The sequence below is a fragment of the Ascaphus truei genome, chromosome 6 (genome assembly GCF_040206685.1).
Source record: "Ascaphus truei isolate aAscTru1 chromosome 6, aAscTru1.hap1, whole genome shotgun sequence".
NCBI lineage: Eukaryota > Metazoa > Chordata > Amphibia > Anura > Ascaphidae > Ascaphus > Ascaphus truei.
The window spans coordinates 30,629,259-30,647,279 of NC_134488.1; the positions used below are offsets into that span (position 1 = coordinate 30,629,259).

Here is an 18,021-nt window from a genome sequence, read left to right on the forward strand (position 1 = left end):
GGTCATGCTGTGAAGTGGTTGCAGGCTCCCTTTTTCCACACCCCAGCATTTTGTATTCACTCTGTGTACATATACATATAAAACATCAAACATATGAATCTATTAACACGTGTAGATAGGAACACAATGTGTTTTGCAATGTAGATAATATACAAGCCACATATAATGGGCTAATTAAAATAATACATATGACTATCTACCCACAGAATGTAGGATTGCTGAAAGTAACATTTTATTCTGGAAAAAATGTGGAAACCGCATATCTTCTTAGGGGTTTCTTTTCAATATCTCTCCGTTTTAGTAGCATTGATTTAGCTAAAGCGAGATGTACTAAATATATACGGAGAGTGTAAAATGAGGTCACTATCACCCAATCACTTTTGTTCCCACATGCTCAACACAGCCATAAGAGTTAATATTTAACCCTATATAATCGCCAAATAAACTGCACCATTGCCTTCTCAAGCAAAAATATTCTTTATTCAAATCTCATGAAAACCAGGAGCATTTACTACCGAAGACGAAAAAGAACAAAGTGGGGACAAAAAAGGGATATATTGTCATTTAACCTTTTCCAGCAGACTCCGGCTCATTGAAATTTTAAACGCATCATGACAGCGTGTAATATTTGCGGTCCGCTTTAAAGCGGCGCTGCATGTTTAAAAGGGTGGGGGGGGGAGGAGAACCCCACTGCATGAACACAAGCGTGCAAGGGGTTAAAATACCAAACGACAGGTATTCTGAATGAAATGCGGCCCAGATTTTTAAAATACCCGTTTTTTATTCCCTCTCACTCCCTGCACAGGAAGCAGCAGCGTATGTGCTCTCCTTTCTACTCCCTGCACAGGAAAAAGCAGCGCGTTCGCCTTTCTACTCCCTGCACAGGCAGTTGTAGCATGTTTTTCATTCTGTTCCCCTCACTGAAAGCTGCACATTAACTGCATATTTTGACCACTATTCCATCCCACTGCACAATAAACCAGATTCCAGGGTACGAGTATTGCTCGCTCCTTGCGCAGGACGTATATACTATTCCCTCATACGCCGGCAGAGTGTACACTCTGGCTTCTCCGTTCCTTTACACACACTGCAGAATGACTATGTCAACCACTACTCCAAGCCCAAGTCCCTGCCCACCAAACTCAGTTGCCTGGCCACCATTATCACTCTTTGCCTGCACATGAAATCAGAGGCATCTGCTGAGCTCGTGCTACACCATCACCTTCCACTCCCTGCACAGGAAGCTGCAGAGGAAATATTGGTCCTGTTTCGTTATACTCATTTGAATTAAGATAAGGGTAAGGATTGAACATGCAGTGCTGCTCTAAGACTCCTCTGAACATCGGCAATATTTTTTCCACCCGCCATAACGCAGGAGAGCAACTAACGGACCAAAAATACATAAAAAATAATAATTCTGGAAATAAATATAAAACACCCCCCCACAAGGCGGCCCCTTTGTTACGAGTGAAGGGGGGACGCTATCAAGGCTCAGAGGGGGAGCCAGATTTAGAGGGGAAGCCAGATTTAGAGGGGGAGCCAGATTTAGAGGGGGAGCCAGATTTAGAGGGGGAGCCAGTTTTAGAGGGGGAGCCAGATTTAGAGGGGAAGCCAGATTTAGAGGGGGAGCCAGTTTTAGAGGGGGAGTCAGTTTTAGAGGGGGAGCCAGTTTTAGAGGGGGAGCCAGTTTTAGAGGGGGAGCCAGATTTAGAAGGGGAGACAGATTTAGAAGGGGAGCCAGATTTAGAAGGGGAGCCAGATTTAGAAGGGGAGCTATCTGTCGGAGCCAACTTCTCTTCTTCCTTGGAGTCGGCGAGGCTTTGGGAAGCGGTGTCTGCCGAAGCGGTGTCTCCCAGTGCCTGCTGGATACTGCCCTCTGTCTCATCATTCTCTTGCTCCTGGTCAGACTCTGTGGTGAATGCAACAATTTCTTCTCCCTTGATTCTCTTGGTCCGGTCTTCATTACCCCCGCTGCTGCAGCTTCTCTCACGGCTTCGCTTCTTGCTGGTCTCCTCCCTCTGTTTGCTCTGGCTCGTCTCGCGCTCCGGACTGGATCTCCCCCCTCTCCCACTCCTACTTCTCTCCTTGCTGCGACTACGGCTGTGCCTGTCCCTCCTCTCTTTGCTCCTGCTGGACTTCCCTCTCCTATCTTTGCTGCGGCTCCTGCTCTTCCCCTTCCTTCGGCTATGTGTCTCCCTGCGGCTCCGACTGTCCCTAGCTCTTCTCCCCTTGCTGCGGCTCCGGCTGTCCCTAGCTCTTCTCCCCTTGCTGCGGCTCCGACTATCCCTAGCTCTTCTCCCCCTGCTGCGGCTCCGACTGTTCCTAGCTCATCTTCCCTTGCTGCGGCTCCGACTGTCCCTAGCTCTTCTCCCTTTGCTGCGGCTCCGACTATCCCTAGCTCTTCTCCCCCTGCTGCGGCTCCGACTGTCCCTAGCTCTTCTCCCCCTGCTTCGGCTCCGACTGTCCCTAGCTCTTCTCCCCTTGCTGCGGCTCCGACTGTCCCTAGCTCTTCTCCCTTTGCTGCGGCTCCGACTATCCCTAGCTCTTCACCCTTTGCTGCGGCTCCGACTATCCCTAGCTCTTCTCCCCTTGCTGCGGCTCCGACTGTTCCTAGCTCGTCTTCCCTTGCTGCGGCTCCGACTATCCCTAGCTCTTCTACCCTTGCTGCGGCTGCGACTGTCCCTAGCTCTTCTCCCTTTGCTGCGGCTCCGACTATCCCTAGCTCTTCTCCCTTTGCTGCGGCTCCGACTATCCCTAGCTCTTCTCCCCCTGCTGCGGCTCCGACTGTCTCTAGCTCTTCTCCCCTTGCTGCGGCTCCGACTCGCTCTTGACTTCCTCTCTCTGCTGCGGCTCCGACTAGCCTTCTCCTTTCTCTCTCTGCTTCGGCTCCAACTAGCCTTCTCCTTTCTCTCTCTGCTGCAGCTCCGACTAGCCTTCTCCTTTCTCTCTCTGCTGCGGCTCCGACTAGCCTTCTCCTTTCTCTCTCTGCTGCGGCTCCGACTACCTCTCTCCTTGCTGCAGCTGCGGCTCTCCTCTCCCTCTTTGCTGAGGCTCGACTAGCTCTCTCCTTGCTTTGGCTCCGACTAACTCTCTCCTTTCCCTCTATGCTTTGGCTCCGAGCAACTCTCTCCTTTCCCTCTATGCTGCAGCTCAGAGTAACTCTCTCTTTTCCCTCTATGCTGCAGCTACAGGTAACTCTATCCTTTCCCTCTATGCTGCAGCTACGGGTAACTCTATCCTTTCCCTCTATGCTGCAGCTACGGTTAACTCTATCCTTTCCCTCTATGCTGCAGCTACGGGTAACTCTCTCCTTTCCCTCTATGCTGCAGCTACAGGTAACTCTATCCTTTCCCTCTATGCTGCAGCTACAGGTAACTCTATCCTTTCCCTCTATGCTGCAGCTCCGAGTAACTCTATCCTTTCCCTCTATGCTGCAGCTACGGGTAACTCTATCCTTTCCCTCTATGCTGCAGCTCCGAGTAACTCTATCCTTTCCCTCTATGCTGCAGCTTCTAGTAGCTCTCCCTTTGCTGTGGCTCCTACTAGCTCCCTCTTTGCTGCGGCTCCGACTAGCTCCCTCCGCGCTCTCTTTGCTGCGGCTCCGACTTGCTCCCTCGCTCTCTCTTCGCTGCAGCTCTGACTTTGACTAGCCCCCTCCGCTCTCTCTTTGCTGCGGCTCCGACTAGCGCCCTCTGCTCTCTCTTTGCTGCGGCTCCGACTAGCTCCCTCCGCTCTCTTTGCTGCGGCTCCGACTAGCTCCCTCCGCTCTCTCTTTGCTGCGGCTCCGACTTCGACTAGCTCCCTCCGCTCTCTCATTGCTGCGGCTCCGACTTCGACTAGCTCCCTCCGCTTTATCCTTGCTGCGGCTCCGACTAGCTCCCTCCGCACTCTCCTTGCTGCGGCTCCGACTAGCTCCCTCTGCTCTCTCCTTTCTGCGGCTCCGACTAGCTCCCTCCTCTCTCTCCTTGCTGCGGCTCCGACTAGCTCTCGCCTTTCTCTCTTTGCTTCGGCTCCTGCTGTCTCTCGCCCTGTTCCCCCTGCGCCTACTGCCACCTCTGCCTACGCTCCCATTCCTGCCTTTCGTCCTCTCCTTGCTACGGCTCTGGCTTTTTCTTCCCCTGCTCGGGGAGCGGCTTCTTCCACTCCTCCTGCTTCGGCTACGGGAGCGAGAATGGGATCTGAAAAATGGGTAAAGACGCATCAGACAAACCCACCCCACAGCAGCCGAATCAATGCCACTGCCTGGCATGATGTTGAATCAGCGGATCTCATCATCAGCTCCTAGCAGCATGAGGATAGCCTCAGCTACTAGCCATGGCTATACCCAAGGAGTCCTTTACCGCTCCCCTCTGTGCATCTTGAACCGTTTGCTAACCTGGATCTAGATCGGCTGCTTCTGCTCTGCCGAGAGCGGGATCTAAAATACAAAGCAGAAGATGCATAATATATAACCTATTCCAAAGCACACCGATTGCTTTATAGCTGTGGTCCCACCTAAGACAAAAAGGATCCCAAGGGGCAGCAATGTGCGAGTTCCATCTGGATGAGTGACACCTAGAACTATTATTAACTCATGTATTAAAGTTAGCATGTCAACAGGAGTGGTTTTATTTCCTCTGGCTTCTCCCTTTTGTGTGAGATCATGGTGATAAACAGGGGTTTGCGCAGATACCCCAGTACCCATCTGTACTGAGTCTAACAGGGAAAAGGTGGGCTTAATGTTGAGCAAACACAATTGAAAAGCAGAGAACCTACTGTGAAGATTGAGATAATGTGTGTGGCTATCATCACCTCCATTTTGGCCTAAACCGCCATTTTCTGAGTGTTTGCTTGTATGTATGCTTATCCGTTTATTTGTTTCATTCGTGAATGAACTGTGAATGTTTGATTCTGCAGAGTATCGCTTCTGGATGTAACCCACCCTTGTGTAATTCCTACAAGTCATGTAATAAATTGAAAATGCATTTGTAAGAGGTTATTCCTGCCTTAGATAATTCTGCTGAAATTAGGTTAGTGTTATCTGACAGATACAGCACACACAGGGATGGACACAGTAACTCCCTTATGTCACAAGGTTAAGGGCGGCCCACATTATGGTAAATTATCGATAAGAATATAGCATATGAAGCATATTTATGTATCAACCAATATGTATTTTTGTATGTCATCATATTATTATTTATCTCTAAGCCAGCCCCCTTGAGGGGTGTATTACTCATTTTGAAATGTATAAAAGTGTGATACCAATCAATATGTTGGCAGAGGCCTGAGCTCCTTGTTGGAATTCTTTTCTCTCAATTGTGCCTTGGTACAGATAAACTCATGTTGTTACTTTTTGAACCCTTGACTCATTGATTTTATATCTACGCTTTGACAGATGGCGCCCGAATAGGGACCCAACACCTCGGGAGCAGGAAACCCAGATGGAGCAGCTGCCTACATTACTCAAACGTGCACACTTGGAATAAGGTATGGCTTTATCTTTTAACAAAAAAAGCCGTTAGATTAATTGTTTGAGTAATCTGTAGACAGTTTGTTCTTTATGGGCAACCTACCTGAGTGACGGGACACCCTGTATCACGTGAGTTTATCAAAATTATACTGATCAGGTATTGTTGTTGTTTTTATATTATTGCCATAAACTCAGGTTACACCTTATGCCAAATGGCAGGCCAATTCAGGGCTCAGAAGGTGTAATAATTAATAAGGTGTTAAGTCAGAAGGTAGAAAAAACAGGATATTCAGCGCTCGTGCTGTGTGATGGTGTGGATGTTCCCTTTGCAGCATGTACATAAAGCGTCTCCCCAGAAACTCTCAAATCTAGGTGAACACCCCTTAGAAAGGGGGGAAGGCACCCTGAAAAACAAGATAATAAAAAATGCACAAATGTGCACCAGGGATTAGTGGAAGGTAATTTATTAAAAATACACAAAAACTGACGGGATCCAACCCCACCTAAGAACAGCTGTGCAGCTGGACGGCTAAGTACTACCAAGGAGAACACCTAATGGTGCACCATTAGGTGTTCTCCTTGGTAATACTTAGCCATCCAGCTGCACAGCTGTTCTGAGGTGGGGTTGGATCCCCTCAGTTTTTGTGTATTTTTAATAAATTACCTTCCACTAATCCCTGGTGCGCATTTGTGCATTTTTTATTATCTTAAGGTGTTAAGTCTCCTAGAAATTGGGGAGAGAACTATTGTTAAGGAACAGCAGGTAACTATTTTTTAATACCACTGGTCCTTAACTCTATATTCTACCAAGTAGTGGGCACCTTATTGGTACACGATCGACTGGCGTTGATCGGTGTAATACAGGAGAATTATGGGGAAACCTACGTTCTCAGCAGTCGCCGGCATTGAATTAGCTAAAGCGAGATGTACTAAATATATACGGAATGTCCCCTCCACTTTTGTTCCCACATGCTCAACACAGCCACAAGAGTTAATATTTAACCCTATATAATCGCCAAATAAACTGCACCATTGCCTTCTCAAGCAAAAATATTCTTTATTCAAATCTCATGAAAACCAGGAGCATTTACTACCGAAGACGAAAAAGAACAACGTGGGGAGAAAACGCAAGAGGAAAATTACAGGATAAAAAAAAAAACAAACAAAAAAAGGGATATATTGTCATTTAACCTTTTCCAGCAGACTCCGGCTCATTGAAATTTTAAACGCGTCATGACAGCGTGTAATATTTGCGGTCCGCTTTAAAGCGGCGCTGCATGTTTAAAAGGGTGGGGAGGGGGAGAACCCCACTGCATGACACAAGTGTGCAAGGGGTTAAAATACCAAACGACAGGTATTCTGAATGAAATGCGGCCCAGATTTTTAAAATACCCGTTTTCTATTCCCTCTCACTCCCTGCACAGGAAGCAGCAGCGTATGTGCTCTCCTTTCTACTCCCTGCACAGGAAAAAGCAGCGCGTTCGCCTTTCTACTCCCTGCACAGGAAAAAGCAGCGTGTTCGCCTTTCTACTCCCTGCACAGGAAGTTGTAGCATGTTTTTCATTCTGTTCCCCTCACAGAAAGCTGCACATTAACTGCATATTTTGACCACTATTCCATCCCACTGCACAATAAACCAGATTCCAGGGTACGAGTATTGCTCGCTCCTTGCGCAGGACGTATATACTATTCCCTCATACGCCGGCAGAGTGTACACTCTGGCTTCTCCGTTCCTTTACACACACTGCAGAATGACTATGTCAACCACTACTCCAAGCCCAAGTCCCTGCCCACCAAACTCAGTTGCCTGGCCACCATTATCACTCCTTGTCTGCACATGAAATCAGAGGCATCTGCTGAGCTCGTGCTACACCATCACCTTCCACTCCCTGCACAGGAAGCTGCAGAGGAAATATTGGTCCTGTTTCGTTATACTCATTTGAATTAAGATAAGGGTAAGGATTGAACATGCAGTGCTGCTCTAAGACTCCTCTGAACATCGGCAATATTTTTTCCACCCGCCATAACGCAGGAGAGCAACTAACGGACCAAAAATACATAAAAAATAATAATTCTGGAAATAAATATAAAACACCCCCCCACAAGGCGGCCCCTTTGTTACGAGTGAAGGGGGGACGTTATCAAGGCTCAGAGGGGGAGCCAGATTTAGAGGGGAAGCCAGATTTAGAGGGGGAGCCAGATTTAGAGGGGGAGCCAGATTTAGAGGGGGAGCCAGTTTTAGAGGGGGAGCCAGTTTTAGAGGGGGAGCCAGATTTAGAGGGGGAGCCAGATTTAGAGGGGGAGCCAGATTTAGAGGGGGAGCCAGTTTTAGAGGGGGAGCCAGTTTTAGAGGGGGAGCCAGTTTTAGAGGGGGAGCCAGTTTTAGAGGGGGAGCCAGATTTAGAGGGGGAGCCAGATTTAGAAGGGGAGCCAGATTTAGAAGGGGAGCCAGATTTAGAAGGGGAGCCAGATTTAGAAGGGGAGTCAGATTTAGAAGGGGAGCCAGATTTAGAAGGGGAGCCAGATTTAGAAGGGGAGCCAGATTTAGAAGGGGAGCTATCTGCCGGAGCCAACTTCTCTTCTTCCTTGGAGTCGGCGAGACTTTGGGAAGCGGTGTCTGCCGAAGCGGTGTCTCCCAGTGCCTGCTGGATGCTGCCCTCTGTCTCATCGTTCTCTTGCTCCTGGTCAGACTCTGTGGTGAATGCAACAATTTCTTCTCCCTTGATTCTCTTGGTCCGGTCTTCATTACCCCCGCTGCTGCAGCTTCTCTCACGGCTTCGCTTCTTGCTGGTCTCCTCCCTCTGTTTGCTCTGGCTCGTCTCGCGCTCCCGACTGGATCTCCCCCCTCTCCCACTCCTACTTCTCTCCTTGCTGCGACTACGGCTGTGCCTGTCCCTCCTCTCTTTGCTCCTGCTGGACTTCCCTCTCCTATCTTTGCTGCGGCTCCTGCTCTTCCCCTTCTTTCGGCTATGTGTCTCCCTGCGGCTCTGACTGTCCCTAGCTCTTCTCCCCTTGCTGCGGCTCCGGCTGTCCCTAGCTCTTCTCCCCTTGCTGCGGCTCCGACTATCCCTAGCTCTTCTACCCTTGCTGCGGCTCTGACTGTTCCTTGCTCGTCTTCCCTTGCTGCGGCTGCGACTGTCCCTAGCTCTTCTCCCTTTGCTGCGGCTCCGACTATCCCTAGCTCTTCTCCCCCTGCTTCGGCTCCGACTGTCCCTAGCTCTTCTCCCCTTGCTGCGACTCCGACTGTCCCTAGCTCTTCTCCCCTTGCTGCGGCTCCGACTGTCCCTAGCTCTTCTCCCCTTGCTGCGGCTCCGACTATCCCTAGCTCTTCTACCCTTGCTGCGACTCCGACTGTCCCTAGCTCTTCTCCCCTTGCTGCGGCTCCGACTAGCTCTTGACTTCCTCTTTCTGCTGCGGCTCCGACTAGCCTTCTCCTTTCTCTCTCTGCTGCGGCTCCGACTAGCCTTCTCCTTTCTCTCTCTGCTGAGGCTCCGACTACCTCTCTCCTTGCTGCAGCTGCGGCTCTCCTCTCCCTCTTTGCTGAGGCTCCGACTAGCTCTCTCCTTGCTTTGGCTCCGACTAACTCTATCCTTTCCCTCTATGATTTGGCTCCGAGCAACTCTCTCCTTTCCCTCTATGCTTTGGCTCCGAGCAACTCTATCCTTTCCCTCTATGCTGCAGCTCCGAGTAACTCTCTCTTTTCCCTCTATGCTGCAGCTACAGGTAACTCTATCCTTTCCCTCTATGCTGCAGCTACGGGTAACTCTATCCTTTCCCTCTATGCTGCAGCTCCGAGTAACTCTATCCTTTCCCTCTATGCTGCAGCTACGGGTAACTCTATCCTTTCCCTCTATGCTGCAGCTACGAGTAACTATATCCTTTCCCTCTATGCTGCAGCTTCTAGTAGCTCTCCCTTTGCTGTGGCTCCTACTAGCTCCCTCTTTGCTGTGGCTCCGATTAGCTCCCTCCGCTCTCTCTTTGCTGCGGCTCCGACTTGCTCCCTCGCTCTCTTTGCTGCAGCTCCGACTTCGACTAGCCCCCTCCGCTCTCTCTTTGCTGCGGCTCCGACTAGCGCCCTCTGCTCTCTCTTTGCTGCGGCTCCGACTAGCTCCCTCTGCTCTCTTTGCTGCGGCTCCGACTAGCTCCCTCCGCTCTCTCTTTGCTGCGGCTCCGACTTCGACTAGCTCCCTCCGCTCTCTCATTGCTGCGGCTCCGACTTCGACTAGCTCCCTCCGCTTTATCCTTGCTGCGGCTCCGACTAGCTCCCTCCGCTCTCTCCTTGCTGCGGCTCTGACTAGCTCCCTCCGCTCTCTCCTTGCTGCGGCTCCGACTAGCTCCCTCCTCTCTCTCCTTGCTGCGGCTCCGACTAGCTCTCGCCTTTCTCTCTTTGCTTCGGCTACTGCTGTCTCTCGCCCTCTTCCCCCTGCGCCTACTGCCACCTCTGCCTACGCTCCCATTCCTGCCTTTCGTCCTCTCCTTGCTACGGCTCTGGCTTTTTCTTCCCCTGCTCGGGGAGCGGTTTCTTCCACTCCTCCTGCTTCGGTTACGGGAGCGAGAATGGGATCTGAAAAATGGGTAAAGACGCATCAGACAAACCCACCCCACAGCAGCCGAATCAATTCCACTAGACAAAAAACAAAAGAACAAGGTGCACAACGCACATAGTGTATTAAAGTATAAAATGTGACTTTATGGTTAAAAATAAATAGTTCTGCGTACATCAATTAGGAAATAAACAAGCAGTTGGTATATAGGTTTACCACACCAGGAGAAGACACTGTGCGACACCCTCAGATGGATCGCAGCATGCACTGGGTCTGCAGTCGTCTCATCAGTCTCTTCCAGCGTCCTCTGTTAGGGGATGGTAGATGGATGGGTCCTTTGTAGAGAGAGCCCCACAGCATACAGCTCACAGGTAGGTAAAGAAGCCGTAGGATTCAGCATCCATGGAACACTGCAGCATTTGCCGCCACTCCTCGTTGGGCCCTCAGCGGTGACGTCACAAGTCGCACCTCAGCTTCCGCAATGCTTCTCATGGAACGCACGGCATGCGTGTCAGTCCAGAGTTGTAAGGCAGCGGGGAGAGATGTTTCGCCAGGCAAATGACTAATAAACAGTGTCCAAACAGTGTCCAGATTCACAAAGGATGGGGGGAGAAGAGCATAGACACCTCTAATCCAACGCGTTTCGTAACACTAGGTTACTTCTTCAGGGAATGTATGCATAGTGAAGGGGCATGTACATATATATATACTACACTTCACCCAATCACAAATGCGGTGTCTAATTGCCACATCATTAATTACAGGTGCAGCATATTGCTCTTGATTTGTGTTACTCTGTCTCACAGAACATATTAACAAACATTGTATAAAATTCATTTAGTCTAAAACAGATTTAATTCAAGTACATAATCGGCGCATGAAAAGTAGAGCTTCTGGAAAACCAAAAGTTAAAAAAGAATAAAAGTAAGTCATTCCCAGGATAACCTAATTGAAGTGCCCTTTATTACAACCTACAATTCAATGAATAAAAAAATTGAACGAATTGTACAACGGCACTGGGCAATTTTATGCACTGATCCGATTTTAAATGACCGAATTACAAAAGTTCCTAAGTTTATATACAGAAGGGCCAAAAATCTCAAAAACACATTAGCCCCCAGTGATGTGGGTCATACCCATGCAAAGCCACTAACTTGGCTTGGAGATAAACCCATAGGTAACTATCAGTGTGGGAAATGTTCCATATGCAAATTTCTCCATCCAGAGAGAAAAACATTCAAATCATTTGTCACCGGTGAGAGTTTCGTGATTGATACTTTTATTAATTGCAATTCCACACATGTGGTATACATGATAAATTGTGATTGCGGTCTGCAATATATTGGCCGCACAAAACGATGCCTGAAACTTAGAATCCAGGAACACATCAGGAATATTAAAATAGGTTATGACAAACATAGTCTTTCCCGTCACTATGCACTTTATCATAATAAAGATCCCTCTAGTTTGCAATTTAAGGGAATAAAAGTGGTCCCCAAAGAAAGAAGGGGAGGTGACAGGATTAAAAGTCTCTCACAACAAGAGACTTTTTGGATATATAAGATGAATTCATTGAGCCCTAAGGGGTTAAATGAGGACATTGATATTTGGTCACTTTATTAGTCTCTGTAATATCTGTGTGTTTAAAATGACATCCATTCCTTTTTATAGATTGCTATTGCTTTGTATCTAATTATGGCTTTTTCTTTTCCAGAAGCTCTACTTTTCATGCGCCGATTATGTACTTGAATTAAATCTGTTTTAGACTAAATGAATTTTATACAATGTTTGTTAATATGTTCTGTGAGACAGAGTAACACAAATCAAGAGCAATATGCTGCACCTGTAATTAATGATGTGGCAATTAGACACCGCATTTGTGATTGGGTGAAGTGTAGTATATATATATATGTACATGCCCCTTCACTATGCATACATTCCCTGAAGAAGTAACCTAGTGTTACGAAACGCGTTGGATTAGAGGTGTCTATGCTCTTCTCCCCCCATCCTTTGTGAATCTGGACACTGTTTGGACACTGTTTATTAGTCATTTGCCTGGCGAAACATCTCTCCCCGCTGCCTTACAACTCTGGACTGACACGCATGCCGTGCGTTCCATGAGAAGCATTGCGGAAGCTGAGGTGCGACTTGTGACGTCACCGCTGAGGGCCCAACGAGGAGTGGCGGCAAATGCTGCAGTGTTCCATGGATGCTGAATCCTACGGCTTCTTTACCTACCTGTGAGCTGTATGCTGTGGGGCTCTCTCTACAAAGGACCCATCCATCTACCATCCCCTAACAGAGGACGCTGGAAGAGACTGATGAGACGACTGCAGACCCAGTGCATGCTGCGATCCATCTGAGGGTGTCGCACAGTGTCTTCTCCTGGTGTGGTAAACCTATATACCAACTGCTTGTTTATTTCCTAATTGATGTACGCAGAACTATTTATTTTTAACCATAAAGTCACATTTTATACTTTAATACACTATGTGCGTTGTGCACCTTGTTCTTTTGTTTTTTGTCTAGTGTCTGGGGTGTCGAGCCACCCCAAGAAAGGCTGCAGACCCACGATTAGTGCAAGATCCACATCTAAGGTCCACAATATTGTTTGTTAATCACGGTGCACTGTTCACTTGATATTTGTTGTTCACCAATTATTAGCTGCGCACTATCACCCCCTTTTTTCCACTGGAATCAATGCCACTGCCTGGCATGATGTTGAATCAGCGGATCTCATCATCAGCTCCTAGCAGCATGAGGATAGCCTCAGCTACTAGCCATGGCTATACCCAAGGAGTCCTTTACCGCTCCCCTCTGTGCATCTTGAACCGTTTGCTAACCTGGATCTAGATCGGCTGCTTCTGCTCTGCCGAGAGCGGGATCTAAAATACAAAGCAGAAGATGCATAATATATAACCTATTCCAAAGCACACCGATTGCTTTATAGCTGTGGTCCCACCTAAGACAAAAAGGATCCCAAGGGGCAGCAATGTGCGAGTTCCATCTGGATGAGTGACACCTAGAACTATTATTAACTCATGTATTAAAGTTAGCATGTCAACAGGAGTGGTTTTATTTCCTCTGGCTTCTCCCTTTTGTGTGAGATCATGGTGATAAACAGGGGTTTGCGCAGATACCCCAGTACCCATCTGTACTGAGTCTAACAGGGAAAAGGTGGGCTTAATGTTGAGCAAACACAATTGAAAAGCAGAGAACCTACTGTGAAGATTGAGATAATGTGTGTGGCTATCATCACCTCCATTTTGGCATAAACCGCCATTTTCTGAGTGTTTGCTTGTATGTATGCTTATCCGTTTATTTGTTTCATTCGTGAATGAACTGTGAATGTTTGATTCTGCAGAGTATCGCTTCTGGATGTAACCCACCCTTGTGTAATTCCTACGAGTCATGTAATAAATTGAAAATGCATTTGTAAGAGGTTATTCCTGCCTTAGATAATTCTGCTGAAATTAGGTTAGTGTTATCTGACAGATACAGCACACACAGGGATGGACACAGTAACTCCCTTATGTCACAAGGTTAAGGGCGGCCCACATTATGGTAAATTATCGATAAGAATATAGCATATGAAGCATATTTATGTATCAACCAATATGTATTTTTGTATGTCATCATATTATTATTTATCTCTAAGCCAGCCCCCTTGAGGGGTGTATTACTCATTTTGAAATGTATAAAAGTGTGATACCAATCAATATGTTGGCAGAGGCCTGAGCTCCTTGTTGGAATTCTTTTCTCTCAATTGTGCCTTGGTACAGATAAACTCATGTTGTTACTTTTTGAACCCTTGACTCATTGATTTTATATCTACGCTTTGACAGATGGCGCCCGAATAGGGACCCAACACCTCGGGAGCAGGAAACCCAGATGGAGCAGCTGCCTACATTACTCAAACGTGCACACTTGGAATAAGGTATGGCTTTATCTTTTAACAAAAAAAGCCGTTAGATTAATTGTTTGAGTAATCTGTAGACAGTTTGTTCTTTATGGGCAACCTACCTGAGTGACGGGACACCCTGTATCACGTGAGTTTATCAAAATTATACTGATCAGGTATTGTTGTTGTTTTTATATTATTGCCATAAACTCAGGTTACACCTTATGCCAAATGGCAGGCCAATTCAGGGCTCAGAAGGTGTAATAATTAATAAGGTGTTAAGTCAGAAGGTAGAAAAAACAGGATATTCAGCGCTCGTGCTGTGTGATGGTGTGGATGTTCCCTTTGCAGCATGTACATAAAGCGTCTCCCCAGAAACTCTCAAATCTAGGTGAACACCCCTTAGAAAGGGGGGAAGGCACCCTGAAAAACAAGATAATAAAAAATGCACAAATGTGCACCAGGGATTAGTGGAAGGTAATTTATTAAAAATACACAAAAACTGACGGGATCCAACCCCACCTAAGAACAGCTGTGCAGCTGGACGGCTAAGTACTACCAAGGAGAACACCTAATGGTGCACCATTAGGTGTTCTCCTTGGTAATACTTAGCCGTCCAGCTGCACAGCTGTTCTGAGGTGGGGTTGGATCCCCTCAGTTTTTGTGTATTTTTAATAAATTACCTTCCACTAATCCCTGGTGCGCATTTGTGCATTTTTTATTATCTTAAGGTGTTAAGTCTCCTAGAAATTGGGGAGAGAACTATTGTTAAGGAACAGCAGGTAACTATTTTTTAATACCACTGGTCCTTAACTCTATATTCTACCAAGTAGTGGGCACCTTATTGGTACACGATCGACTGGCGTTGATCGGTGTAATACAGGAGAATTATGGGGAAACCTACGTTCTCAGCAGTCGCCGGCATTGAATTAGCTAAAGCGAGATGTACTAAATATATACGGAATGTCCCCTCCACTTTTGTTCCCACATGCTCAACACAGCCACAATAGTTAATATTTAACCCTATATAATCGCCAAATAAACTGCACCATTGCCTTCTCAAGCAAAAATATTCTTTATTCAAATCTCATGAAAACCAGGAGCATTTACTACCGAAGACGAAAAAGAACAACGTGGGGAGAAAACGCAAGAGGAAAATTACAGGATAAAAAAAAAAACAAACAAAAAAAGGGATATATTGTCATTTAACCTTTTCCAGCAGACTCCGGCTCATTGAAATTTTAAACGCATCATGACAGCGTGTAATATTTGCGGTCCGCTTTAAAGCGGCGCTGCATGTTTAAAAGGGTGGGGAGGGGGAGAACCCCACTGCATGAACACAAGCGTGCAAGGGGTTAAAATACCAAACGACAGGTATTCTGAATGAAATGCGGCCCAGATTTTTAAAATACCGGTTTTCTATTCCCTCTCACTCTCTGCACAGGAAGCAGCAGCGTATGTGCTCTCCTTTCTACTCCCTGCACAGGAAAAAGCAGCGCGTTCGCCTTTCTACTCCCTGCACAGGAAAAAGCAGCGTGTTCGCCTTTCTACTCCCTGCACAGGAAGTTGTAGCATGTTTTTCATTCTGTTCCCCTCACAGAAAGCTGCACATTAACTGCATATTTTGACCACTATTCCATCCCACTGCACAATAAACCAGATTCCAGGGTACGAGTATTGCTCGCTCCTTGCGCAGGACGTATATACTATTCCCTCATACGCCGGCAGAGTGTACACTCTGGCTTCTCCGTTCCTTTACACACACTGCAGAATGACTATGTCAACCACTACTCCAAGCCCAAGTCCCTGCCCACCAAACTCAGTTGCCTGGCCACCATTATCACTCCTTGTCTGCACATGAAATCAGAGGCATCTGCTGAGCTCGTGCTACACCATCACCTTCCACTCCCTGCACAGGAAGCTGCAGAGGAAATATTGGTCCTGTTTCGTTATACTCATTTGAATTAAGATAAGGGTAAGGATTGAACATGCAGTGCTGCTCTAAGACTCCTCTGAACATCGGCAATATTTTTTCCACCCGCCATAACGCAGGAGAGCAACTAACGGACCAAAAATACATAAAAAATAATAATTCTGGAAATAAATATAAAACACCCCCCCACAAGGCGGCCCCTTTGTTACGAGTGAAGGGGGGACATTATCAAGGCTCAGAGGGGGAGCCAGATTTAGAGGGGAAGCCAGATTTAGAGGGGGAGCCAGATTTAGAGGGGGAGCCAGATTTAGAGGGGGAGCCAGTTTTAGAGGGGGAGCCAGTTTTAGAGGGGGAGCCAGATTTAGAGGGGGAGCCAGATTTAGAGGGGGAGCCAGATTTAGAGGGGAAGCCAGTTTTAGAGGGGGAGCCAGTTTTAGAGGGGGAGCCAGTTTTAGAGGGGGAGCCAGATTTAGAGGGGGAGCCAGTTTTAGAAGGGGAGCCAGATTTAGAAGGGGAGCCAGATTTAGAAGGGGAGCCAGATTTAGAAGGGGAGTCAGATTTAGAAGGGGAGCCAGATTTAGAAGGGGAGCCAGATTTAGAAGGGGAGCCAGATTTAGAAGGGGAGCCAGATTTAGAAGGGGAGCCAGATTTAGAAGGGGAGCCAGATTTAGAAGGGGAGCCAGATTTAGAAGGGGAGCCAGATTTAGAAGGGGAGCTATCTGCCGGAGCCAACTTCTCTTCTTCCTTGGAGTCGGCGAGGCTTTGGGAAGCGGTGTCTGCCGAAGCAGTGTCTCCCAGTGCCTGCTGGATGCTGCCCTCTGTCTCATCGTTCTCTTGCTCCTGGTCAGACTCTGTGGTGAATGCAACAATTTCTTCTCCCTTGATTCTCTTGGTCCGGTCTTCATTACCCCCGCTGCTGCAGCTTCTCTCACGGCTTCGCTTCTTGCTGGTCTCCTCGCTCTGTTTGCTCTGGCTCGTCTCGCGCTCCCGACTGGATCTCCCCCCTCTCCCACTCCTACTTCTCTCCTTGCTGCGACTACGGCTGTGCCTGTCCCTCCTCTCTTTGCTCCTGCTGGACTTCCCTCTCCTATCTTTGCTGCGGCTCCTGCTCTTCCCCTTCCTTCGGCTATGTGTCTCCCTGCGGCTCCGGCTGTCCCTAGCTCTTCTACCCTTGCTGCGGCTCTGACTGTTCCTAGCTCGTCTTCCCTTGCTGCGGCTCCGACTATCCCTAGCTCTTCTACCCTTGCTGCGGCTGCGACTGTCCCTAGCTCTTCTCCCTTTGCTGCGGCTCCGACTATCCCTAGCTCTTCTCCCCCTGCTTCGGCTCCGACTGTCCCTAGCTCTTCTCCCCTTGCTGCGACTCCGACTGTCCCTAGCTCTTCTCCCCTTGCTGCGACTCCGACTGTCCCTAGCTCTTCTCCCCTTGCTGCGGCTCCGACTGTTCCTAGCTCGTCTTCCCTTGCTGCGGCTGCGACTGTCCCTAGCTCTTCTCCCTTTGCTGCGGCTCCGACTATCCCTAGCTCTTCTCCCCCTGCTTCGGCTCCGACTGTCCCTAGCTCTTCTCCCCTTGCTGCGACTCCGACTGTCCCTAGCTCTTCTCCCCTTGCTGCAGCTCCTACTATCCCTAGCTCTTCTACCCTTGCTGCGGCTCCGACTGTCCCTAGCTCTTCTCCCCTTGCTGCGGCTCCGACTAGCTCTTGACTTCCTCTTTCTGCTGCGGCTCCGACTAGCCTTCTCCTTTCTCTCTCTGCTGCGGCTCCGACTAGCCTTCTCCTTTCTCTCTCTGCTGAGGCTCCGACTACCTCTCTCCTTGCTGCAGCTGCGGCTCTCCTCTCCCTCTTTGCTGAGGCTCCTACTAGCTCTCTCCTTGCTTTTGCTCCGACTAACTCTATCCTTTCCCTCTATGATTTGGCTCCGAGCAACTCGCTCCTTTCCCTCTATGCTTTGGCTCCGAGCAACTCTCTCCTTTCCCTCTATGCTTTGGCTCCGAGCAACTCTATCCTTTCCCTCTATGCTGCAGCTCCGAGTAACTCTCTCTTTTCCCTCTATGCTGCAGCTACGGGTAACTCTATCCTTTCCCTCTATGCTGCAGCTCCGAGTAACTCTATCCTTTCCCTCTATGCTGCAGCTACGGGTAACTCTATCCTTTCCCTCTATGCTGCAGCTACGAGTAACTCTATCCTTTCCCTCT

General features: G+C 48.2%; 1 protein-coding gene and 1 pseudogene across 1 annotated transcript; both read right to left on the minus strand.

Annotated features, from left to right (window-relative positions):
• Nucleotides 1-554: 554 nt before the first annotated feature.
• On the minus strand, nt 555-3,053 carry LOC142496829 (uncharacterized; annotated as a pseudogene).
• Nucleotides 3,054-6,489: 3,436 nt separating this feature from the next.
• LOC142496828 (uncharacterized) lies at nt 6,490-9,780 on the minus strand. Its single transcript, XM_075603819.1, has one exon. It carries the CDS (start codon nt 9,652-9,654, stop codon nt 7,594-7,596), a length of 2,061 nt encoding a protein of 686 aa, XP_075459934.1. The 5' UTR covers nt 9,655-9,780; the 3' UTR covers nt 6,490-7,593.
• Nucleotides 9,781-18,021: the final 8,241 nt, after the last annotated feature.

Coding starts and splice junctions, on each gene's coding strand:
- LOC142496828 (XM_075603819.1), bottom strand. CDS start 9,654: ATGAGAGAGCGGAGGGAGCTAGTCGAAGTCGGAGCCGCAGCAAAGAGA.